At 41.3% G+C, this 16,953-nt stretch overlaps 1 protein-coding gene across 1 annotated transcript; it reads right to left on the bottom strand.

The window, feature by feature from the left end:
- Positions 1–3,779: 3,779 nt before the first annotated feature.
- On the bottom strand, positions 3,780–15,460 carry CHMP2B (charged multivesicular body protein 2B). The gene is made up of 6 exons (XM_088442037.1): positions 15,301–15,460; positions 10,892–10,983; positions 8,283–8,477; positions 7,954–8,056; positions 5,309–5,415; positions 3,780–4,837 (listed from the first exon to the last, which is right to left on the bottom strand). The coding sequence occupies exons 1-6, from the start codon at positions 15,332–15,334 to the stop codon at positions 4,724–4,726; spliced, it is 645 nt and encodes a 214-aa protein (XP_088298163.1). The 5' UTR covers positions 15,335–15,460; the 3' UTR covers positions 3,780–4,723.
- Positions 15,461–16,953: the final 1,493 nt, after the last annotated feature.

The following is a 16,953-nucleotide window of genomic DNA, read 5'->3' as shown; positions in this document are numbered from 1 at the left end:
GTGGTGTAGTTTGGCCAGGATAGGATTTTGGCTGTGTATCCCAGCTAGTATCCACATAATCAGGGAGTTTGGACATCATTGCTCACAATTGGTGTGTTCTGATGTCATTACTTCAGTGCTCATTGGGAAAGATGTATATTATAAATAATAACGACCCCATACTAAAAAATTACCACAGATATTTCAAGTCATTTTGGAAAACCTACACCACTCTCACCAGAAATTGACGCAAAAGGCACAGCGCAGAAATATACAAGGCAAGCCACAGAAGGAGAAAAAAAATATACAAGGCAAGCCACAGAAGGAGAAAAGAAAATATACAAGGCAAGCCACAGAAGGAGAAAAAAAATATACAAGGCAAGCCACAGAAGGAGAAAAGACGCCCACTGCAGACTTCTGTGATCCGCTGCTGGGTCCAAAGAGCGTATATGTGCACAGTAGCCAGCACAGGGTGGCGCCTCTTCGACACTTCCCCCTCCCACCAGGACACAGACTACTCACCTGGGTGGCCAGGTGAGTCTAAGTGAGTAGTGTATGTCCCGGAGGGGGGGGGGAGGGTGGTAGGTCCATGACCCCGTGCTGGCTTCTGTGCACGCCTATGCATCTAAGTAACCCGCAGGTTACTAAGGATGTCCAGTGAATTCACACTGGCGAAGCTGCGCCAAAGGACGCTGCCACTGGAGTTGGCACGCCCAGAAAACAATCAGAAAACTCGCCCTGTTTTCTGGAGCACTGCCAGTCTCCACCCCCAAATGCCACAGCATGATTGACATGCAGCTGGCATTTGGGGCACTGCAAGCGATATTGCAGGAACACTAGATGTACATCTCTGAATTAGGCCCATGCTTACAGTGGCTGCATTCGCTATCTGGTCCTGGGAGATCTGGGGAGCTGATGGTGGGCGTGATGCTTTGAAACATCAAGCTTGAAAAAGAGATACAATAAGTCTTGAAACATATTTCCCTTTCCTTGGTGTTATTGGCACTGTTGGAATTAGTGCCCATTTTTTCTATAGATGATAGATCGTCCGTCCAAAGACAAATTCAGCAATCTGCAGACTGAATATATAGGCAAAAAGCATAACAAATATTTATAGCCACATACGGTAAACAGGCCAAGCAACACAGCCCACACTTAGCAGCTTTTTCACCGTATCAGTGGGTACAGCGCCACATATGACAGCCTATTAAATCTAGAACATTTGGACAACTGTGTTCTGCCTCTAACAAAATATATACTTGAATCCTAAAAGCCCGTCTTGCCAAGTAAAATAAAAGCACTGTCAAAAATACAAGAATAGTGTTATTACCATTTACATAGAATTTAATTAGCTCTAAAAATGGAAGCTTTGGCCCAGCTCAATAAATGTATAGCTCTAGTTAGCGTAGACTAGGCAGCCATGGCGATATACAGAGCTGGCAGTCATGGGGCTATACAGAGCAGAGCGTTTGAAGCTACAGACAGTGGAAGAAAGGGAAGGATAGACCAGAGATGGTGGAGATGTGTGTGGATGGGTAGGTGGGGAAGGAGGAGTAGTTTGACCTCTAAATAGGTTTTTTGTTTTATGTTTAGGAGAACCATGAGTTCTGAATAAGGGCTTTATTCTGTAAATTGGAGTATCATGCCTAAAATAAACTAACACACATTGAGCACTATTAGACCCAAGAGGACACTTAATAGGAGTGTAATAAAGTCTATATACTGTCTTGGATTTGTCTAGTTGTGCAGAGAAGCATCAGGTTAAAGTGTATGGCCCAAGGCTGCCAGGTTTTGCTTCGGTTATTTATCACAGTACAGTAACAGTCTGACACACAGAAGCAGAGGTGGATTTCCAGGCAATGTACAGCTGGCAGGTTGTGACAGATTATGGGGGAGATGTATCAAAGCTCCTAAAAAGTGGGGAACTCGCCCATAGCAAGCAAGCTCTCATTTGTCAAGTATATGCTATAAAATGATAGGTAGAAGCTGACTGGTTGCTTTGCGAAACGTCTCCATTCTTTAGGACAGGGGTTCCCAAACGCGGTAATCAAGGCTCCCCAACAGTTCCGGTTTTAAGGATATCCATGGTTGACCATAGGCGACTTCATTAGTACCTCAGTCAATTCAATTTAACACCTGTGTTCAACCACAGATATCTCGAAAACCTAAACTGTCGAGGAGCCTTGAGGACCACGTTTGGGAACCTCTCCTTTAGCTTTGATAGATGTCCCCCTATATGCCTTACTTTGATGTCAGGATGCTGAAGGAATGGATAGGGGAACATCAATGTGGATTACATTATATCTTCCTCTAGGGCTATGTGTAGGGATGTAGTCGGCATTCTGGCGTGCGGGATGCTGACTGTCTAAATCCCGGCGCTGGAATCTCATCAGGTCGGTATCTCTGAACCAGTATCCCAACCGTCAGCATCCCGAAAGTAAGGATTGGGGTGTTAGGAGGAGGTTAGGCTTAGGTCCTGGGGGGGGTGTTTAGGAAAACACTTACCGTTAGTTCCTATGGGTGTCGGGATTCTGGCTGTCGGAATGCTGCTATCGATATTCTGACCAGCGGCACCCCAGTCGGGATTTCATACCCAACCCCTATGGGTACACCAACAAGTGGCGGAACAAAATTGAATAACGAGTGCTTGAATTAACAAAGATAAAGCTACCTACACACTATACAATTATTGGCCCGGGTTGCGAATAATTGGGTTATCAGCCCGATTTATTGTAGTGTGTATGAACGATCGTTTCAGCGTTTCACCGATAAAATGATAAGAAAACATCCACAAACGCATTTCTTCGATTATCTGTCGGTCAAGAATGAAAATCTCGGTCTCAAATACCCGATAAGGAGCAGCGTGTGCGCATTTTCAATGATCTGCCCATGTTTCCTATGTTCTCCTGTCACTAGGTCATCCTCCTTGTGGGTGGACATATGTAAAATCAGTGTGGTGAAAAATCGCTAGCTTCTATGGCAAAATTGCATAATGTGTAGCACAGATATTGGCGCAGGCAATTTGCTGAAAAATCGCCCTGTTTCTCGTCCGATGAAAATAAATTGGACAGTCTGTAGCTAGCTTTAGTACTACTTTTGACTTTTATGTTATTGGAGTTGACCATATCTCATACCTTTTCCATTGTTACACATGTATATCATCATTTGCACCTTCATTTCTCACATTCTATCTTCACTGCCCCTCTCATAGCTATCCTTACCATCCCCCTGCACCCCATTTACCGTTTTATCAGGCAGTACACACTCTGCTCCCATGGAAATAGGACCACACATTGTGCCCAATGGTCCAGAGTCAGAGTAGTAGCCAACACAATGCATGCGCAGGATCTATACAACATGTAAAATACTTAACTTCAAAACCATTTGCTACGTTATGCTTATTTATATGATTTTTCTGTGCACTGGATCAACTCATTTTGTAAACACTTGGGGGTAGATTCACTAAGGTGCAGTCTGTCACATCTGCCGACCATCTGTGACTTTCACAAGATATAAAAGCATAGAAACAGACATGGCTTAGCATAGAATAATTCACTGCAAATTAAATAGCAACATAAACTCCAGTCACAAAGTCATCAATGTTTCTGAAACTTACTATGGAATGAATGTACTATTAAAGAACATATCCATTGTACCATTATTGCATACAGTTACCACTTCCTGTATATAGCATACAGAAAGATTTTAAACCATAGATTGTTACTATTAAAGGCCATAATTGTGTATGTTATTTATCATGGCATTATTATATACAAGAACGACCTGGCCGAGAAACAAAGTGATGTTATGATAAGGCTTTAATTTACAAAAGGCACACATTCAGAGGTTAACAGAACATGAAAAAGAAAACTAATAAAACCATGGTTTCCAATATCTTCAAATTCAACAGCAATCTACTAATGAAAAAACAAAAATGTTAAAAAGTACTAACTACAAAAATGGCAGGTCTAATATTCAGCATGGGACGTCATTAGATGTAAAGCGTTTAGAATTAGATATGAGCTCTTACCTACAAGCAAAAGACAATTCTACAGCACAAAGAAATTCCAGGTACTCATAAACCTCACATTTATTATTGCGTAGGTTGGTAAATCTGAATGGCTGAGAATTGGGACAGTCCCGATACGTAACCAAGTGCCCTTCTAAATAAAAACCCTTTGCCTGGACTCATCCAAAGGACTAATAAAACTTTGCAGTAATGCCAATGAGCCCATGAGTCAAAGGCAAACTAGACATATTCATGTGTTTTGTTAAGAACAGGTCAGAATTAATAAAGTAATTGACATGCAACTTGGGAATCGGTTACCATGCACATGGCTGAAGAGTCATACAGTAGTCCATAGCCTAGCAATACAAGGTATGTATCATTATAAACAACTCTTGTGTAGCTTGTTAGTAGCCACTTATAAGTCCACAAAGAAAACATATATATACGCCCGCTGAGCTCAAGTAGGAACATTTTACAGAATTTTACACTGATGCAGACTGGAGACATCTGCCTTGTGAGAGAAGATGGGAAGTTTGTACAGAATAAAGGGGTTACTGTCCTATATACAATTAGTATTACACAAGTCACTGTAGTGTCCATAAACGAGCAAAAGCCACGTGGGTTCCTTCAATCCTCTTTAAAAAATAAATCTTCTGTAAAGCAGGTATTGTGCAGTTCCATTGGTAGCCAAGATACAAGTCCACACAGAGCAGAGGGGTTACAATCGTGCAAGTGTTAATCTACCCCCAGAGCCTTGAGTTGGCGTTCTATCTCTTCATCGGAAATGGTTGATGATTTGGCAGTAGACGCCGAGGGAAGGCCTTTGGCAGCAGACGGTGCTTTTGCCATCTGAAAAGTGAACAGGAGAGCAGTTATGCGTGATCCGCAGCAAATACATAGATATAAGAAACACTATAGTGTTATTATTGTATGCAGTTAGTACTATGAAAGGTTAGAACCTGGAGCTATATATTTACAGTTTAATTGCAATAAAGTGCTATAAATTTTACTATATTCTACTGGTTCACAACCTTATTAATAAAAAGGATTTTCTTTTCTCTTTCTTAATTTTATTGGTTTATTCAACTCAGTACCCAGCGCGGTTTATTTTCTCTTCTACATAGAAGGCGGACTACCCCATAGACCAGCAGCAGGGTCCATTGTAATTCTAATCAACCACTTTCGAACTACACACAGGTTTTATCAGGCACCAACAAGGAATTTTTATTCTTTTATTTCATTTCTGAAATTGTAAAGGCCTGTAATGGCAATGGAACGCTACGGCATGTCTTACTTACACACAAATACGCGCCCACTTACCTTTCCTGAGATCTCAATTCCAATTTCATCTAACACCTGATTGACAATATCTTGGCTTTCTTCCTCATCTTCAGATGCATCGAAAATATCATCCAAGGTGTCATTTACTGTATAGGACACAAACAAACGTCATATTTATAACAGACACAGAGCCAAACATCAAGGGTCATTTTTAATTCTCTCAGGTGAGACAGTTTCTTATGTCACTTCCTCCAGCAGAGGCTTCCTGGGATTTAACTCCATTGGAGGAGCTCGGTTTGAGATCCCATATTAGACAAGGTAGGATCCCTCCTATATACAACTTACTGGCTGTTGTTGCTTTTGGCTCCAAGAAAGAGAGCGGGTGAGAGACCAAACGAGCAGGAGGTCAGAAAGGGACTTCCCACCAACTCACTAACCACCAGGATTAAAAAAAAAAAGAAAAAGAAAAAAAGCTGTATATATATATATATATAAAACTGCTATAGTTTGGTATTACACCCTAGACAGCCAGCCCAATCTGTTGTAGATGGGTTTGGACACATAGGGTGGACGTGCCAATGAATAGCTCCATTCTGGGACAAAGGTCACTCCATGCTGGAACAACATTTAGTTAGAGGTCCCTGGTGCTGTCTCCTCTCCAGGATGTAAGCAAACAAAGTGAAAAATGGTCCTTCCACTTACTGGCCAATGCAAAGAACATCCAGATAACCCTCCATTTTGGATCTTTCATAACTATGTCTCGTAAATAGCATGCATGGAAATTATAACAGTCTACTTTCACTAACAACATACATTTGAAGAGATATGGGTCTCCCTGGTACATTATACAGAGATTCATTTAAGACTTGGTGCAGGGCAGGAGGTGTCTCTGGGATGATGGTGGGGAAGGGGGTTCCTTAACCAGTGCACAACTCTCCCCCACCCCCCCATCATCCCAGAGACACCTCCTATCCTGCCCAAAGTCTTAAATGAATCTCTTAAAGCACCTCATAACCCTTCATTCTCTTCTTGGATACCCTGCCATGTGGGACCAAACCTCCATTTGCAAAAACAGATAATTCCTAACAGAATATTTTTTTTTCCCGTTTTCGTTCTGATCCTTGCAAAAATGCAAACATTAATATGTACTTTTTCCCTTCCAGATGATTGTAAAATGTTTGAAGATCTGACACAGGGCCCGATTCATTACGGACTGCGATAGTATGTTAATCAATTGCGATTGCTATGCCGTCGCAGCACTACATAAGGACGCCCACTTTCCTTACACACATCCTTAATGTTTATCAAGACTGAAACCATCGGTAACATGGAGTACCATCGCAGCCTCACGCACAAGCTCTGACCTTACTCAGAAATTGCTAACAACCACGAACGCTATGAGACCTCAGACTGCGCAGGGCATCGTAGTCTCTAATTATGCACGCCCCTGCAATGGCGTCTGAACGCACTAGCACGCCTGCGTTTCCATGACCCACCACCCCAAATGGTGCTCCCTGTCAATCACTCTGCGATGGATCTGCGTAGCCTCTGCGATCGCAGTCTCTATCTAAATAGCTAGTTCACACACTGCGATGCTTGCGCAGAATGCAACAATCGACCGATTGCGTGTGTAATCGCAGTTGCGTACGGTAGTGAATCAGACCCACAATTTGGTATTGTATGTTTATTACCCATTTTATATGCTTTATTTCTTCCGTAAGATGTTATAAGATTTTAAGTTATTTCTACCAGCTTTCTTCAGATCAGCAAAGTGTACCTTATTATCTATTATTTTATATTCTATTACAATAAATGCAATATTAAGGGGGGGAATTCAATTAAGAGCGAATACATTAGCCCACCCAAATCTGCACGGCAGCTGCCACACTTTACGACGGCAGGATCTCGCTGAAGAGTGTTCGCTACCCCATAGGGTAGAGAGCACTTTTGAGCCAACTGCGCATCTGGGTGAAGGGTGCGAGACGGGCTGCCGTTGCCGGCGTTTAAACGCCATGGCAGCGCCAAATTCGCACCCTTCGCATGTAATTGAATTCCCCCTAAATGTCAGAAAATCATTACAAAGAAGATACAATCTTTAGTACCAATATAACCCACTTATGCCAATAAGCAAATCTTAAAAAAAAAAAAAAAAAAGTGTATAAGATGTTAAGGTACCATGTGGCTTTGCAACTGTTGTGGAACTACTAGTCACAGCATGCTCAGCTGCAAACTCTAAGCCCGATCTGAACGACATGCTGCCCTATATAGATGCCACATGTAAAACAGATTAAGTAGCAGTATTAATAATTCACATTAACATATTTATACAGGTACAAATCAAATAAGTTTTAATACCAAAATGTTGCTGGCCAATCGGTTCACAACAATAGTAATAAAAAGTAGCCAGCTGGTAGTCTGTAATGCTGTAGACATTTACAGCTGTCTGCCACATGGGGGAGCCCTTGCAAAGAGACTGATATTTGATTGTGTTTGCTCTACTAAAGAGCAGGGAAACTGTTTCATAGACACAAATGACTCTGCTGCACATGGTAGGAAGAGGCCAACAGAAAGAAAAAAGAAAAGAAACAAGTTTTCTTTGTATGAGCAACGATGACTGAAAACGGACAAAAAATAAATCTGTATGGCTGAGCGGGAAGGGATTACAATAAATAAACAGGACTTACTCATTTCTTCTGTCATTTCCATTTTCATATTTTCTTTCTGGAAATTCTGCATTGTCTGAAGCGTTTTCTGTGGGTCCATTTTCTTGTTGACAGCTTGCATTGTCTACAACACAAAAATGTCAGATCACTCCAAACCAGAACATAGTGCTTCAAAAGGAGGAACAGGACGAAACGACTTCTAATTACAGTCACACATTGAAAGTGTAAATAACTATATGAAGGCGAATCTGTACATGGCAATATCCGGCCGCAGACTGCTCCCCACACACACACATGCAGAATGTGGTTTCATAAAGTCCTATTCGGTTTGATGTCGGTGAGGACCTCACCTTAGCTGTGGTGGACATAGCTCCGGCCATCTTCATCTGTGAGCTCATGACTTTGGTCTGCGTGGACATGGATGTAACCTTTGAACTGACGGCGTAGGTTCGAGTTTTTTGCTTACGCAGCTGTACCAATTGCTTTGCCAGCACCTTGCAAGCGTCTTTGTTACCCGTCTTCGCCATCTTTTTTATTTCCATTTCCTGAGGAGAAAAACGAAATAGGATCGTAACAATTTAAAGCTGCATGCGTAGAGCACACTGGAAGTTGACCGTACTATAGATTCCATGATAGACAGACAAACTTACATTTTTTTTTATGTCTTGAATCCTAGCTGTGGAGTAGACAAGGCTTGGATAGAATTATCTCGTGTAATGCACTGGTTAATCCAGACATGGAAATATGTAGCTATAGCTTCATTTATCTTAATTTGGAGAACTTAATTGTACTCTTACATAAAACCTGACTCCCTACTATTAGATGCTAAATTTCCTTTGGAAAAGACTTCAAAACCCACATTCCCAGGATGAGGACGTGTCCTCCAGGCCTCGCAGTTGAAGGGTTTAATGAGGCCGAGAATTGGCCGAACAGTGGAGGTCTCACTGGGGACCACACCTGGTTCTGCTTTTTCATTCAATAAGTTATTTTAAAAATGTACAATTACACTAAATAAAGGATAAATTATCTATATACATTTTAGGTATCTAAATAGACAAGTGGTTAACGTGCATAGCCAACTTGTTGGAAAAAGACAGAAAAACATGAGAAGGGGTCCTTATCCTACAGCCCTAAAATGAACACCAGAGAGAAATAAAGTTTATTTAGACTCCAAAAAAAAAATTGTTGCCACGCAACAATACATACATACATCACTATGGGGAAGTGGGGCTTAAATCAAGTTCAATTAGTTTTTACAAGAGGCAGAAGAGCTGACTTTTTGATAGAACAAGCCAATAAAGCTGGTGGGAACAGGTCATGTACTGCTCCTACATCTGGCATATTGAGAGAGGTAAAGTGGTATCAAGACTTTAATAATACTAAGGGCATATAACGAAAGGTCCAACTACTACTCCAACATCTCAGTTTTATGTCCTAACACTACCTAAAGCTCAGCACGTCCAGTATGTTATCTGCCCTCTTCCTAGTGTCCTATCCCCTCAGACCCTCTCACTACGGAAGTCACTCTCCCCCCAGAGCCCATGCTTGCCGCCTTGGTGTCATCCAGAATCCATCCTCTCCCTTACTCCACACATCTAGTACCCCCATGCGGTCATGTCACCTCTTTCTCACACTCTCTCTCTCTGGACATCGCCAAACTACTTAATCATTCACTCATTATCTCCAGCTTTAACTATAGTAACTTCTGCTATCTAGTCTGCCCCTCACCAATCTATCCGCACTACAAGTGGTCGTTAATGGCGCAGCGAGATGGACCTTCTTTTCTTTCTATTGAACATCTACAGCACCACTCTAAGAAATATGTAACACTGGTTTAACAGCGATCTCATCTTCAAACACCTCACACAAATTACTTCACCATGAGATGAGAGTATGGCCCTCATGCCGTCTTAGATCTGCATCAGGCTTGTTAGTAGTCTCCTCTCTCTCTTATCACCATCTCTCACTCCTGTCTCCCAGACTACTTCTGCGCTGCTCCTCGTTTCTGGAACTGCCTACCCTGAGCGATAAGACTCTTCAAACCCTCTATTTGCCAGTACACTATCCATTGCCCTCAGCCTATATATTATAAACTCTCTAGAGCAGGACCTCTCTCTAATCTCTCTCATGTCTGTACATTTCCCATCAAACTACTATGTTCTTGTTCTGAATTGCTGCACAATTGTTTTTTTCCTATAATAGACTTTTCGGTGTTGGGACACCTAACAATGACGATGATTATGGCATGGTACTTTTCACAACTATCTTAGCTGCGGGCTATACAAATTGTGTTTAAATTATGCACCTCTCTATATACATGTGCAACCTAAAAATCCTGTCTACAGTAAACGTGTCCCAATCCCATAAAAACTAAACACAGTGGCAGATAAGGACAGGACTAGAAATCGGTTACATAGGAGTCTGTAAATGAGAGTACAGATGGAGTTCATATCAAGTGTAAATAAAACCATGAAATCAATGGAGGTTTAAGACTTAAAGCATGTAATAAAAAGCAACAAACCAGTAAGTACAAATAGGATACTGAGAAAATATCGGCCTACAAGAAGTGGCTGAAAATCAAGATCTTTGGAATTTGACTGAAATCTATATTTATTGAGCTCATAAATTTTGCATTTATGTTCGGGCAGGAAACAACCCCAGGTACGGCAGCCTGCATTCGGGTAGAGTACCAATAAAAGGCTTGGCACATTACATTCCAGTCTCTTGACACAGGCATATTAATCATATTCTATTTTAGTGCACTTTGCTATATTCCAGACTAATATAATTACCACTGTATGTACCCTGAAAGAAGGTCGTTAATTTCCAAGTAGAAGAAAACGATTGAAGGATTAAGACCTACAACACAAAAGTCATCCTCCTGCTGAATAAGACTTGTACTGAAGGACATAAAACAGAACCACTAAAAAAAAGGTCCAGGAGTGGTTCATCCCCTTACCAGCTGCTTCTCCTGCTTTTCCAAAGCTGTTCGGTCTCTGGTTATAGCCCTCTGAGTGCCTCTTAACTCCTTATTCTGCTCCTTTATTATATCTGTAAGGAGGAAGAGAAGGGTCTGATTAAATTCCGTATGATGTACGTGCACTCCTCTCATCCGCTTTGTACTACTGCTCCAAGACAAAAAAAAAATTGTTTAATAATGTTTGTGATAAAACGTGCAGGGTCAATTATCTGATCACTGATGAACGCTCTAATAAACTGCTGGAGCTACAGGATGACTGCACATATAAATAGTTTATAGCTTAAGATTTAAGGCCACTGTATCTCATATCCATCAGCTTATAATACAGCTTTCACCTTCTGGTACCCCTTAGTGCTGAATATCAAACTGGAAGAAAAGGGAGATATAAACACTGCTCAGGGGGTATATTAAATCTAATTAAGAGTGTTTACAGCCGTAATTAGTTCTCAGCTTCAATGTCCCTTTAAGGCCATAAAAGTAGATTCTTTACAATAAAGCAGTGGTCTAGGATGACAGGAGAAATTTTAGATTTAAAAAAAAAAAATCCCTATTTACTATTTTTTTTCAGACAGGGTGTAATACAGATCCTTTCAAAGTGGTAGATTTAATTAAGCCTGTGGTACCATAGAGGTACAAGGATAAATGAGCAATGTCCGTAACGGAATATCTGGAAATGTGCGTAGGAGCGTTTAATTGAATCTGCCCTATTAAGTAGAAATTAACAACTATGGGAAGCTTGGTGCACTTCATATCTGTTCAGTAAGAAGAGTTTATAGTGACCTTGTGGTCTTCACAGCGTGGTGGCTGCCATTTTGTCAGCTGGACAAATATTAGAGTCAAAGAAGCATCAATTTACTGGGAGTCAGTGACATCACTGAGGCATAAATAATGGAGAACTGTGACTTTTCCATGTAATCTGTGTAAGGGCAGTGTCTGTGCCATAAACGTAAATATAAAACAAACAATACTGACTTCCCGTTACAGCTGATATGTGCATGTCCCCACACCCTATAATAGTACATCAATGAGGGGACCCTATCCCGGGATTGCTGCCCCAGTGCTAGAAGATTTGATGTAATGCTATGGCCTTATGGTTCAAAAAAAAAAAAAAAGAAGATGGCTGCAGACTGAATTAAGATGAGGTCATGAAATCAGGGCCTGGCTGCCACTAACAGTGCAACTTGTACAGGACCGGCCTGCTGTAACCCCCATCTCATTCACCTTTACATCCAATAACCTCATTTCTGGTGTTCTGAAAAAAAGAGCCAATATATTTGCACATAAACATTATTTCTATTATATATGTCATCAATTATCTGAGCTTGTAATCTGAATCAATATGTCACTAATTATAGGGCTGGCAGAACATGGTTGTGTAGGTTAACAAAGAAATGTACCCTGGCAATCACAGGTGTCATCTTGTGTTCTCTGCCTAACCAGCAACCTAGTAACCACGCTGTCATTGCAGGCGTGCAGTCCAGGGGAGTTATGCTCAGTAATCGGACTCCGCATAGTAGTTAATAATGGGAACTAATCCTAATTAATCCATGCTGCTGCATTACTATATTTTAAAGGTACATACCTCGTGGGTACATGGCCATTTACAGTATAGGGACATAAGGCTATAACAGAGTGCGCATCATATACTCAGTGAAAACAAAGAATGATAATAGGCACTAATATATATATATATATATATATTTTTTTTTTTGCTTTCATATAACACCACCTGTTCATTTGCTTAGGTCCCTCTTTATGCTACATATTAGGTTACATCAGTGTTACCCAAACTCAGTCCTCAAGGAACCACAACAGTCCAAGTTTTAAGGCTATCCAAGCATAAGATGAGTGCGTCAATTTTATTTAACCATCTGTGATTAAGCATGAATATCCCTACAACCTGGACTGTTAGGGTGTCTTGAGGACAGAGTTTAGAAAATCCTGGGTTACAGAATTGCTGGCTCCTAATTTTAGAATATGTCCAGAGCAGGTAATAAAATGCAGCGTATGACACCCTCAATCCTCCAGAGTAACAACACTGGAAGTGCAATTTTACACTAATTAGATTTGTCATTGTGTCACTTGGAATACAGAGTCAGAGAGTAAAGACGGACTTATTTCCCACTCGTAGCCTGGAAGCATTTCAAGCTGCTTTATAAGTTTCTGCCTGATGTACGGTCACTGCAGCCAACATAAATGTAACTGGTATTGTAGCAAGTAGCGTTTTTCTTCCACAGAAAGGATAACATAGGGGAAAATGCTGGATCTCAGTGCGCTATAGACACTAGCAAATTCACAAGAGGGAGAGAACAGACAAAGCAACTGCCACATCCTACACGTTCCATAGGGCTGCGTTTCCCAAACTCTGCGCTCAAGGCACCTTAACAGCCCAGAATATCAATGCTTGAGCACAGATGGTTAAATCAAAATAACTGAGCTGAAATATGGCTATCCTTAAAACTTAGATTGTTAGTATGCTTGGAAGACAAAGTTTGGCAAACCCTGACATAGGGAGCCAGTCTACCATGTAGTACAGATATCTTAATTGAGACACAGAAGCAAACCTAGGGTTACCATGTCGTTTAGGGTAGGAGTGCTAGTAATGCTCTATTTGCAAAAATACTGTATACTTTATTAGTTGACAGTAAACAGTATTGAGAGAGAGAGAGAGAGAGAGAGACAGAGATCTGCTTGATATTTGCTAAAAATGGGGCAGTGGAATTCAGATATTAACTTGTTTCGTGAATGACAAAGGAAACAGACAGGCATGAGCGGATGAACTGGACAATAGGAGACAAACAAATTATACTCAGGAATGGTGTTTTCAGTGAATTCCAAAAGCTTGGTTTGCAGTCATTTACAGTCATTTACAAATAAATACATTTGGGTGCTCTGTAAAAATTTGTATCGTTCACAAGAATGGAATTATAAAAAGTTTTGTTTTATCAATAGCTTTACATGGAGGAGGTGCATTGAATCCCGAGTTCTTACGAACTCCAAATTTCAGCAATAATCGATGACCTTTACTTATACAGGAGTCAACGGTGCCACTTGTATGTCAGAGGATAAAAATAAAAAGTGTTTCACCTCCATCAGTTAGAAAGTCTGAGTCAGAATTTTTTGTCCTGCCCCTGTGATCACCTGATGAGTAAGTGACGTCAGTTTCGAGTCACACGCAATATCACGTGTGTAAATAGTATTACCAGGGAGAAAAAAAAAAAAAACAACTTCCGGAAAGAAGTGTGTACAATAGTAACTCACCCTGTAAGGTGTTAAAACATGACCGATTTAAAAAAAAAATTATATAATACATACATTATATATTAAGTTTTAGAAAAATATAATACCATCAGGTTGCACAGTTTGCTAGTTTAACACCAGCAGTTTTCAGAGCTGCATTGTTGAGCGATACTTTAAAAATAAACCTGTATATAACACATTCAATATAATATACACAGAAGATAAAAACAATCTCTGGAAGGCAAATTTCCCTAATAGTAGGCAGCAGCTCTCTGAATATAATATCAGAGAAATATTAAGCATGTAAGAAACGGCAGCTACAACACTGAAGGAATTAAATCTGAAGTCTATAATACAGTACAGTTGAAAGACAGTTACAGGGAATATACACAGCACTAAATCAATGCACCAAAAATAACATGTATTCTATTGTAGCAGAGTTCATAAACACAATGATGATCAGACACAATCAGGCTGCTGATATTATAATGTATGTACCTGGCTGCACTGAAAGGTGTATTGGGGAAATAAATGTAGCAGACACATGTACTGTACACTGCAGTATCAGCCATGCTGGGAGGAAGCAGACACAGAGGAACAGACACTCAGACATAATGACATCTACTGAGACAGGACAAGGTACAGGGTTATCCTGGGCACAGGAGGGGTGGCACACAGTGACTGGCATCTGCCATAGGCAACTGACTAGAGCTCAGTGTTAGGTGGAATTGGACTGGAGGATAAGAAACGTGATACAAGAATACAGGGTTACTGCTGCACAGGGAGACCCCAGGCATTCAGGCTGGTAGGAGTAGGGGTACCCCATATTGTTAGTAAGGGATGGTGCTGGGCAGCAGGTTAACAAGTGGCAAGCACAAGACTGAGGAGTAAAGTTTGGAGTGGAGGCACTATGTAGCTGGGCAAGGTGTATGGGTGGCACCATGTGGGAGGGGGGCATACAGTGAGAGAGGGAAACCACTAGGTGCGCATGGAGGGGGGGGTGAAGGGCACACTCAGAGCAGTCAGCATAGGGCACACAGTGAGGGGCGCTGCAGAAGGCAAACAGGTTGCTGATGGCCCAGTGGGTGACAGGCAGGTTGGGATAGTTACAGCGGCACAGGGTGTATAATATAATGACGGGCACTTACCGTCCACCGTCTTCTTCTTGAACAGGGAGGCCATGTCTGCTACTGCTGTGCTGCTGCTGCTGCCGCCGCCCGCACTCTATTTCCTCATTCACTGTGCAACCAGGAACCGGTTACGCCGCTGCTCCCACCACGTGACCTGCCGCAGCCCCGCCCCTCTGGTGATGTCACCCGAGTGCGCACGCCCCCTGCTCCATTAGCACTACACGGACAGGTAACATGACTCACTCAGTCACGGGTCAGAGTCAGACCAGCCATCCACACAGCAGCCACTCACACCATACTGTACACTACACACGTCACACAGTGCTGATCGCCACTCTGTATAGTACACCCTGAGCTCATATACCCCACACACCATGTACTAATTGTGTGTATTACACACTGCCACTCTGTATAGTATGTCACTCCTACACCCTGAGCTCATATACCCCACACACCCCATGTACTAATTGTGTGTATTACACACTGCTGTCTCCTGTGTGATCTGTCTCCCTGAGCTCATATACAGTAACAACACCTAACAACTAGTGTTTGTGGAAAGGTTTAGCTTCTTGTGTTCCACTTTTTACTGTCACACCAGAGGGAAATGACAGATACTAATTATTATTGCACTGAAAGTAATGTGTAAACATATCTTATAACCACTTATTACATGCTACAAGGTTAATGCGTATACAGCATTGTAGATGCATGTACACAATAAAATGGCTTATGTAGTACTCATGGTGGCATTAGCTAATAGTTGATAAGGGTCTTATATGTGAATCTGGAGACACAAATTATAAATATATACTGATTAAAAAAAATCCTATACAAATAATTGTTAATGGTGTAAACAGCTTTCCAAGGGAGAAAAGGCTTAGTGATTCCCGACTTCCGTGATGGTGGATTCCAGTCGGAATGAGCTAATATTGGGGCAGATGTATGAAGCTCTGGGAAGTGATAAAGTGGAGAGTGATAAACGACCAGCCACTCAGCTCTCAACTGTCATGTTACATGCTGTGTTTGAAAAATGACAGTTGGGAGCCGATTGGTTGGTCGCTTATCACTCTCCACTTTATCACTTCCCAGAGCTTCATACATCTGCCCCATTGTGTGATGGTGATATTAACCACTTAACTGACGAATATTTTTTCCAAGCACCACTCAGAAATTGTCGGTTTTTTAATGACTGAATTAGGTCAAGAGCAACTTTTTAAAACTTATCCAACACGAATTTAGAAAAAAAATATTTTTTTAAATATTGTATTCGATAAAAATAGCAATACTTATGGTATACTGTAATGATGGCCATTGACAGCTGTACCATCGATGGCCGATGGGTTCAACCATTGAATGTTTGAGACCACAGCCACCGATGTTTTGCTGCAAACCATCGATGGTTGGTGGCCATCCCTATGACGATATTAAAATGAACCTCTATATACCCCTACCTGTACCTTCTAAAACCCTTCCTATAAACCTCTAAGGATGACGCTAATTTGCGTACGCAGTCATACAGTAAATAAAGACTTAGACCTGGAATCTGTGGTTCGAAAGCACAAGTATTATTCAAGTAAAAGTACATTCAGTTACACGCTATGATCTGTGTACAATAAGCGCAAATAAATCATAAAGTCACAAGGTACAGTTGATAATACAATCAGAGACACA

This window comes from Taudactylus pleione, unplaced genomic scaffold, assembly GCF_031769625.1.
Source record: "Taudactylus pleione unplaced genomic scaffold, aTauple2 ptg000303l, whole genome shotgun sequence".
Taxonomy (NCBI): Eukaryota; Metazoa; Chordata; class Amphibia; order Anura; family Myobatrachidae; genus Taudactylus; species Taudactylus pleione.
This window is presented reverse-complemented; position numbering and strand designations above follow the sequence as displayed.

Bases quoted from the DNA above. Each gene is read 5' to 3' on its own strand.
- CHMP2B (XM_088442037.1), bottom strand. From the start codon at position 15,334: ATGGCCTCCCTGTTCAAGAAGAAGACGGTGGACG. The intron at 8,057-8,282 runs GTGAGGTCCTCA...TTTGTGTTGTAG, and splicing joins CTATGTCCACCACAGCTAAG to ACAATGCAAGCTGTCAACAA. The intron at 4,838-5,308 runs GTAAGTGGGCGC...TTCACTTTTCAG, and splicing joins GAATTGAGATCTCAGGAAAG to ATGGCAAAAGCACCGTCTGC.